The sequence below is a fragment of the Grus americana genome, chromosome 1 (assembly GCF_028858705.1).
Source record: "Grus americana isolate bGruAme1 chromosome 1, bGruAme1.mat, whole genome shotgun sequence".
Taxonomy (NCBI): Eukaryota; Metazoa; Chordata; class Aves; order Gruiformes; family Gruidae; genus Grus; species Grus americana.
The window spans coordinates 121506697-121516276 of NC_072852.1; the positions used below are offsets into that span (position 1 = coordinate 121506697).

General features: G+C 41.2%; 1 protein-coding gene across 1 annotated transcript in view; it reads left to right on the plus strand.

Moving 5' to 3' along the window:
* The window catches only part of ABCG1 (ATP binding cassette subfamily G member 1), a 57697-nt gene that overhangs the window by 39460 nt on the left and 8657 nt on the right, over positions 1–9580 (plus strand). The window contains exons 6-14 of the mRNA XM_054845908.1: positions 274–419; positions 1119–1242; positions 2324–2438; positions 3127–3275; positions 3449–3550; positions 5795–5963; positions 6723–6823; positions 7291–7449; positions 8834–8952. Of these exons, the coding sequence (XP_054701883.1) occupies positions 274–419; positions 1119–1242; positions 2324–2438; positions 3127–3275; positions 3449–3550; positions 5795–5963; positions 6723–6823; positions 7291–7449; positions 8834–8952 (1184 nt within the window). The remainder of the gene's footprint in view (positions 1–273; positions 420–1118; positions 1243–2323; positions 2439–3126; positions 3276–3448; positions 3551–5794; positions 5964–6722; positions 6824–7290; positions 7450–8833; positions 8953–9580) is intronic.

A 9580-nucleotide genomic window follows, 5' to 3' on the forward strand; every position in this document is an offset into this window, starting at 1 on the left:
AAGAACTGATTTCCACTCCATTTTCACAGGCAAGGCTTCCTTACTGAGACAGGTCATGTAGGACGAACAAGTAGAATTTGGGTCAAAATAGTAAATGGTAGACTGTTAAGCCCCACTGAGTCTAATAAATGCTACATTAGATGGAAAAAGGCTTCAGTGTATGGATGGTGAAACAGAGTCATTGAGCTAGTGCACATTCTCCATGAAAAAGAGTAAAGAGGCTTTTCTTTTGTGCTAACAAATTTAAGTGACGCATTGTTCTGTTTTCTTTAGGTAAAGGAAATATTGACAGCCCTCGGTTTGCTGACATGTGCCAATACGAGGACTGGGAGTCTTTCTGGAGGCCAGAGAAAGCGCCTTGCCATTGCTTTGGAGCTGGTGAACAACCCTCCTGTCATGTTTTTTGATGAACCAACCAGGTATTTCAAGGCAAAAAATTCAAGATAGACAAATATTACTTTATATAGTAGAACAGTGATACAGAAAGGTTTTTCACCTCTGAGTCCTTGGAAAAGGCTCATTTTGTGGTGCCTGTAAGTACTGAATAAGGCCACAAGAAATAATTTGATTTGGGTAGTTAGTGCTTGGGATCACTGCTGTAACCGCCAGACCATGGGACTGTAAATAATTTTTAAGGGAGACAAACTGAAACAGAAGGGAAGAGAGAGAGGACAATACTTTCAAATTGTGGCACGAGTTTTCTTCTTCAAGCAAAGATATAAGCATTAAATATAAGCATTTTAAAGTGTGACTTTTAATAATGAATGTAGCATGTTTAGAATCAGATTCTGTGATCAGTCTAGGAGGAGGCTGGGAGAGCTATGAATATGTATCTGTTCATTAAAGTTGGAAGCATTTTGATCTGCAGTCCTAAAATGCAGAAGTCCCTTAAGGCAGTTTTGAGAATACTCTTATTTTTCATTCTCAGGCATGCTTCCAACTTAATTGAAAGAGTGATGGAGAAATACAAGCATAAGGTTGGCATATGATAAAATTAAACTTCTACAGAGAAAATTTATGACAGGATAATAGTGAGAGACCAAAGCAGCAAACACGTGTGCTGGTTTTGAGTGGTGCCTATGGACATGTGGATAACAAACTTCTTTCTTTTTATTCAGCGGCTTGGATAGCGCATCATGTTTTCAGGTTGTCTCTCTGATGAAGGCTTTAGCCCAGGGTGGCAGGTCCATCATCTGCACGATTCACCAGCCCAGTGCTAAACTGTTTGAGTTGTTTGATCAGGTATTATTCTCAAACTCTTTCTCTTTATGTCTGGTTTAGGTAGGTTATACTTTCAAGCCTACACTCTTTAAGTAAAAACATGAATAATTCTAGTCTACGGTTCCAAATTAAATAAAGAAATTAAATAAATAGCAGCAAGATATACTTTCTGATTATGTTTTTTTTCTTCTTCTCTGCCTGTTTCCATTATTTACTTGTAATATTTTTAAAGAATCTGGCTGGTATGTTTGTGAAATGATGATTATTGCACTTGTGATTTTCATGCCTTCACCCACCACTGCTCCTGGGCACAGGACTGTCAGTAAAGTAAAGCAGAGTAATTTAAGTGCAAGAGCATTTGGTGCCAGTGTTTGCAATATACTGGTACACATTCTCATCCTAGCTACACAGATGTAAATTCAGAAGAGTTTATTATGTGAAATAATAATAATAATTTACATGAACTCAGTTGGAGATCTTTTCTCCAACCTAACAACAGGATGTGGACCATGCATGTTTAGGTTAGATTTAAATTTACTTCAGTCTTGTTAGGAGATTTAAATTAGACCTGTGAGAGCTAAGGGAAAACCTACTACACCATACGTGAACAAGCTCTTGCAGATTGCCAGTCTGGCAAGGAGGTTTATTTAAAGTCAGTAGTGTGGCTAAAAGTAAGAATAATCAAGCTGTTTCCCATTGCTCTGATGTTCCACCTCTCCTTCCATTCCTGCATTCACCAGCCTTGTCTCCCAGCCCAAAATATCCATAATACGTGGAAATGAGATGGCTCGGCTCTACAGTTTCTTGCCTGTTTTTAGCATGTGTCTAAGACTGGAATTAGTCTGTTTCAGTGTTAATGGGCTTTAAGTCCTGGAGGGAATGTTTGCAGAATTCAAACCTTAAGCATTCAATTTTCCATTAATTGCAATTCCATGCAAAGGTAGTTCCAGGTGGTGACAAATCTTCCACAGGGACAAGAAGAGGTCATTAGGTTTGTGGATTGCTGTCTTACAGATAGCAGGTTCAAATATTTTAATACTATTTCACATTTTCCTTTTTTCCCTTTTTTTTTCCTTTTTCTTTTCTTTGCCTTGTTTTCCAGCTCTATGTTTTAAGTCAAGGTCAATGCATTTACCGTGGGAAGGTATTAAACCTAGTCCCTTACTTGAGAGATTTGGGTTTGAATTGCCCAACCTACCACAATCCAGCAGATTTTGGTAAGGACGGTTTGAATAGTTTATTTAATTTATTTTGTATTTTATTAGCACCTTCAGGGTAATGGGGACCATGGTGTGTTTTATACTTTTGTGCATATATGCATGTGTACATATAGGTACCAAAATTAAAAATAAAATTATACAGATTTTTTCTAAGTAATTTGAATGCCATCTAGTGGTAAAATTTAGTGAATACTTCTCTCCGGTGGAAGTCCAAGTCCAGAAAATGAAAGATAAAACATATTCTTTACTTTTTCATAGTAATTAATCTTAGTGGCTTTTCAAAGTGGCTCCAGTATTCTGGTTTTTTTATTTTGAGCGATACCACTGTGGTATTGTACAGCTAATAGCATTGAAGGTTTTTTCATTGTTTCTTAATTCCAAAGAAGCAGTAAGGACCACAAAAATAGACTTTTGTCATTTTTTATTACCAAGACTTTCCCGTATTCACTGCCTTTCCTCTAAAAGGGTTCATTTAACTTCCAGGATGAAGACAACTCTCTGAAGATTTATAGAAAGATAAATTTAAATTATGTGTATATGCATATGAATTTGCATGTAGCATTTTAGAGCCTGTTCTAGATAACACTCCTGTTTCTGTCAATGCTACAGAATCAAGGGGATCTAGTAATAAGGCTTGGAACTAGTCCGTAGTGAAAACCAGTAACTCACCTTCTGTTTTTTATAGTTATGGAAGTAGCATCTGGTGAATATGGAGACCAGAACGGCCGGCTGGTAAGGGCAGTACGGGAGAGGATATGTGACACAGACTACAAGAGAGATGTTGGTGGTGAGAATGAGTTGAATCCCTTCCTCTGGCACCGGCCTTCTGAAGAGGTATTTTGTATATCACAAGTAACAGGCATGGCTTGAGGCTGGAGGGGGAGGAAGAGAATTTAAATCCTCGGCCAGTGGAGGAGGTTTCTGGGCACATTCAGCTGATGAGAGTGGGGTTTTGTGAATGAAGATACTGCAAAGAAAGAAGTTTATTCTTTCATGTGTTTCCGCAGGATTCGTCCTCCACAGAAGGATGCCACAGCTTCTCTGCCAGCTGCCTAACCCAGTTCTGTATCCTCTTCAAAAGAACTTTTCTCACCATCATGAGGGATTCGGTAAGACTGCCTTTATAATAACTTCTGTAGCTAAAAGGTCTGTTCAGTTGGTTGTGAGGTAGTGTGATACGCCTTAAAGATCCTGTCCAACAGCCCATGCATGAAGATCATCACAGAATTTCAAAGGAACGAGACTGATCTGTTAGTCTTGCTGTTAACTGTACCATCTTCATTGTGAACAACAGTTTTCTTCAAAGGAACTCAGAAGCATCTGGCCTAAAAACCTAAAGCTTAAATCCCATCTGTGTTGGCAGTTTTTTATCCTATAGAAAAGTGAGTGGGAAGTTGTACTAGTGTGTCACAAAATTAGTTTTCCCAGAAAGTTCAGGGTGGCAGAGATAATAATTTCAGTGTGGTGTAAGGCTAATACTTAAAGTCTTAAACAACCCCCTTCAAAGTCTCAAACCTTGCAGTTTTCATGTATTTTCATTAAATATTTTGGGTGCCTACTTTGCATTAACAAAATGCAATGAGACTTTTTTTTTTTACTCAGGGTTTTCTTATGTCTAAGTAGCTGAGTGGTTTGTGAATTTAAGAGATAGGACTATTTACATTGTCTGATTGATGCTTTGAAATATCCTCTAGGTAGGATTGTGCCTTCAATAACAGGTGTGAGTTAAGAAGATGAACTTCCTCAGCTAGACCTTACATGCACACCTGCCCAAGGAACTCACCTGTGTACAGTATAATGGGTGCTGGTTGGCCAAGTGCTTTTCTCTGTGGCAGATTTGCAGTTTGATAAATCTGAGGAGGGTTTGTAGCTTTTTCTGCATGTTGGAAGGTTTTCAGTGCTTTACATGAAGGGGAAGAAAGGCAATATATATATTAATATATATTGATGTATTAATTTGACATACCTGTCCTTAGAAAAGGGGAAAGGCAGACAATATATCTATAGTGGTGGGCACATGGTGGATTCAGGTGAGGCAGTTTGGAAACCAAAGGCAGTTGAGCCATGTGGAGCTCAGCATGAGTAAGTTACCCTTGTGACAGGGTAAGCTGAGCTTCACTGAGCTCCAGACGCTGCAGCTACACTGCTTTTGCCCTGTACCCAGGCAGGTATCTCTTTAGGACGCTACCGTTTCCAGTGTAGACATGTCCACACAGAACTACAGGCCTGGAAGAAACCTACTGGACCATTGTGTCCAGGCCCCTACTGTCAGATAACCACAGTAATCCTTCCCTTTCAGAAGGGGAAACGCTATATTGAATGCCGTAGTAAAAGCAATCTGCTGTTTTCCCCACTGCTCTGGTTGGGAAGATATGGCAGAACCATGCAATTCTAGTGGTTAGGAAGCATCTTCTTATTTCCAGACCATGTATATTATGCCCATTTTTTATTTTGCCAGCACATTTCTTTGCCATAACTTGTTCTTCTCCCTTGCTGTTTTACATTATAGTGCATTTTTCATTCAAGGATTAATTAAGTTGTTGAATTTTGCCTTCCTGCAATCTGGAATAGTTTGGACATCTGGTCTAGTACCAAATATTTGGTCAAAAATAAACTGACATGTCATGTGGAAGGGCTCTTGTAATCCAAAGTGTACATACAGCTTCACATTCTCCATGTTGCTCAACTAGCTGATCAGATTGTCTCTGGTACACTTGGAGGGCATATCTCAGAGGTGCGTGAGCACTAACCATGGATCATATGGTCCTCTCCTCGTCTCCACCAAGGGAAAACTGTAACTTATTTTCTGATGCATAGATTGAAGAACAGTGCTGGTTTTAAGATTTTTTTTTTTCTGCTCAACTGTAAAGGCTTGCAGTTGTTCCAAATTCTATTATTTCTTTTGTTCTTCCATACCTGTTGTAGGTATATTGTATTGCATAGAAGGCACAGAAGGCTAATTATGCCCGATGAAGTTAGTTTGGTCTGTGCAAGCCTGAAATACCTTTTCTGCCTCTCTTCTGCACTGGGAAATTTATCTTTTAATCGGAGAGAAAGTCTCCTCCTCCTGATGAATGAGGGCCAATGGCTCCATCACATTGTCAGACAGTAAGATTTCAGGTTGCACCATTTGCAGTTTCTGCCTGTGTTTACTGTAATAGCTGTGTGTCTCATTGACACTGGGAAGCTCATTACAGTAAGTTTTCCTTAGTAGGAAATGAACATTTCTGTATAAGTTCTTCTGGACATAAGTACTCCCTTTCTGCAGCCTGTTTATCTGATTTCAGTCATATTGCCATTGTTTTTGAGCCCAGATGTTCTGATCAGAAATACTGCTCTTTCTGTGCTTGTAGGTCCTGACGCACTTGCGTATCACCTCACACATTGGCATTGGATTACTCATCGGCTTGCTCTACTTAGGCATTGGCAATGAAGCTAAGAAAGTCCTCAGCAACTCCGGCTTCCTGTTTTTTTCCATGTTGTTTCTTATGTTTGCTGCGCTCATGCCAACTGTCCTTACATGTGAGTACCAGTCATACTGTTACATCAATTGAAAAGGAGATTGCAGTAAGCTGAGAGGGTGTTGTGTCTGTTTCGTGTAAGATAAGGTTTGACTTGTGCTTCTACTTGTACCACAGTTGTGGGGATAAATCTTGCACTCACTAACCTGCAGTGTAGAGGCAAACAGAGATAGGCTTCTCCAGTGGCACCTCTCTCTCCCTAATTTTGCCAGTGTTTCTCAATTTGGACAGTTCACCATTACAGTCCTGAACTGGAATTTCCCCTTGTGCCAGTGCATCTCAACTGTGTCTTGAGCTTGTGGTTGGTCTTAGGGAGGATGTAATTTCTCTAGGACCTCCAAGTCGTCACTCCTGCATAAGATCAGTGTATTCATGTGGTGTCAGAAGCAAACTTCTGCAGTATGGGCTGTTCCATACTTCCCCTGGGAGTGCTGTTACTTTGGATTCCCTGTTGGACCAAAAGGAATAACTATGTTCTTTCAAGTTTTGACACCACTTTTAATTCAAAAAGCCTCTTTAAGGGAGGTTCAGATCATCTGAGTAGACTGGTACGTACTCTAAACAGTGAACAACTCTGAGGGCTGACCTCTTACATTTCATTACAAGTGATTGACACTATTGCTGGTTTGTCAAAGGCCTCAGAGTTCCAGTCCCACTATGGGACCGCAGCAGCGCAGGATTAGATGTGCATAAACTATGTTATTACGCGCAACAATATTGCACACTGACAGCCTAACATACTAATTTGTGTTCTCTGTAGTTCCTCTTGAGATGGGAGTATTTCTTAGAGAGCATCTGAACTACTGGTACAGCCTGAAAGCCTACTATCTCGCCAAAACCATGGCTGATGTTCCTTTTCAGGTATATGCTCTACTCTTCAATAAAACAAGAACCATTTAAGTTCATGGCAAATCCACTTGCCAAGAAGATTAGTACTGGTATTATGTCCATCTGAATAGCAGAGAAACTGTCCATACCTTTGTGCTGAAGCTTCAGGTCCAAATCAGAAGCACCCTAAGAATAAACAGCAGGACTTCACAAAAGCCAAGACCTGACCCAATATTTTTTTAATAAACAGATGACCATCTTTGCTTTTCTGCAGAAGGGGAAAGAGCTGTAAGTGAGTGGGATCTGTTTTCTGATGCCCAAGTAGTAAGACAGATATCACAGTCTCTGGCAGATACGTTTTTTCTCTTCAGCCATGCCTCTCATGTAGTGGAAAGGCTGAGAGCTCTGGACTACCTAGAACTCCTCATGTTTTTATTCTATTCAGAGTAACAGTGAATGTTTGGCTTTAATGGACTAACTCCAAGCATATCTCCTTGCAGATCATGTTTCCTGTGGCTTACTGCAGCATTGTGTACTGGATGACTTCACAGCCATCTGATGCACTGCGATTTGTCCTCTTCGCAGCCTTGGGAACCATGACATCCCTGGTGGCTCAGTCACTGGGTCTTCTCATTGGTGCAGCCTCTACATCCCTCCAGGTACTGATGGTGTTTTATGGTCCCAAAACCTTTTGTCTCCTAACACCGACTGCTTACTATGACTGCTGCTGTGTCCCCAAGGCGTTTGTTGAGAGATGACAGGCAAAAAGTTGTCTTGTTCTGATACAGCTACTTGATGCTTCCCACTAGCATCAACTTAAACAGCATCTACACACACAGGATGTGAGGCTCTGAAGTTCCTTCCCCACCTGAATGGGGCTGCACCTGCCCCTGCTCAAGGGGGTTGTCACTTGCTATTTATGCCGGCTTGAGCAGGTCCTAGAAAACGCAAGACTTACGCATTTCTGTGCGTCTGCAAAGTGGAGGTAGGCCATGAGGATCTGTAGCTCAGGAGAGGGTTCTTCCATACACATACAAAAAGGTTGCAGGAGGCAAGGTAGGAAAAGGCTTGCGCAGAAACTAAACTTCTGCAGAGGCAGGGAGAGAAGCAGCTGTTGGCATAACTGGAAGCTGGCTGTCTAACTCCATTCTGCTTCCTGGCAAGAGATGTGCTGAAGTGACCATTCCACAGAACAACTGTTTTGTGGTGCTTTTGATAGCGTATTGACATTGATATGCATTGATGCTATCAGGATTTCTGCAGTAGAAGACTTGATTCCCTCTCTGTGCCACCCTGTGGAGACCAGCATAGCCCCATTGTGTGATCCCTGTGCTTCTGCTCTCCCCAGAGATACCTATATGTCCCTTTGCCCTGGAGGGGAAGTAGAGAGGACAGGCTGGAGTTGGGTCAAGATCTATCTTCCCCACCAAAAGCCACCCAGCTGGAGATCTTCCTTATTTTCTTCTACAACATTTTAGGACCAGTTGCAGCTACCGTTCATGTGGGGTTAATGAGGAGAGAGGTCTGTGTGTCCTTGGTGGGGAGTGAGTGAGAAAGGATATTTAGAAAAAGTGGTCTCATACCCAGAGAAGCAAAGGAATCCAGTGGCCATCTTGCTCTGTAAACTTCTTGGTGGGTTCAAGTCCTTCAAAGGACAGATCTAGCACAGCAACGTCATCAACTAGTAGAAGGTTTAGGAGGAGGAGGATGACCCCTTTTCCTCCACTAACAGCATCTAACCTCCCCCTCACAAGAAATCTTGTAAAAAAAACCTGGTAATTTCTTAGTATTTGGAACTGCGATAATTTTGGGGAGTAGCATTAGAAGAAGGACTTGAATGGCTTTGCTCCCCACTACCTAAAGAGTAAGTTTGCACTGTCTGTTTGGGTTTAGCACAGAACAGAGGATTTGCCATAAGGAAAGTCGGCTCTTTTAAAGGCTGGTTTCCTCCCTGGAGGTCAGAATATCAGATGAAAGAGCAAGTTAATTTTTTTTTTTTCTCTGGCTGTCTGACAAGAGATTGTCTATTCCTTCACTTCACAGGTGGCCACTTTTGTGGGCCCAGTTACTGCCATCCCGGTGCTTCTGTTTTCTGGGTTTTTTGTCAGCTTTGATACCATCCCAACATACCTCCAGTGGATGTCCTACATTTCCTATGTCAGGTACTGCTAGGGAGGCCATTAACCTCCTGTCTGGAAATGCTGTTTGTTTGCCTTTGCTTGTTTGGTTGGTTATTTTGTATGCCAAAGAGACATGTTCGTGGCATGTTCTTTTCGAGTATAAACATACGTGTGATGTATACCACATTATCTCACTACATTTTACATTGTATATGATGTGAAATAAATAGGAACATTCAGTACAAATTATTGGCCATAAGTCCATGTCAATCCCCTTGAATTCAGTGGGATTGCACAGCATGCAAATCTTAGTGGATTTTGCAGTAGTGGATTTCTGAAATAATAGGGACAGTATGCCCAACTGAGAAATTGATGCCAGCACCTCATTTTGGAAGAAAATGTTGCATAAATCGCTGCTGTATCCTAGGTAGAATTGTTGGATAAAGACCTGGTTTTTAAGTTTTGCAGTAGCTGGCACCACGGAATAGTTTAGACTATACACTTAAATGTTTAGAGCTGAAATTAGGTGAGGTGAATTTTCCCATCCCCCTTTTCCCCAGCCTGCCCAAACTGCACTATTACTGAGAACACCCAAGCTGAAATATCTTCTCATTTGGCAAGTGAGGTCTTCCACAGAGACCTATCAAAGATTAAGAGACCGCACCCCCTG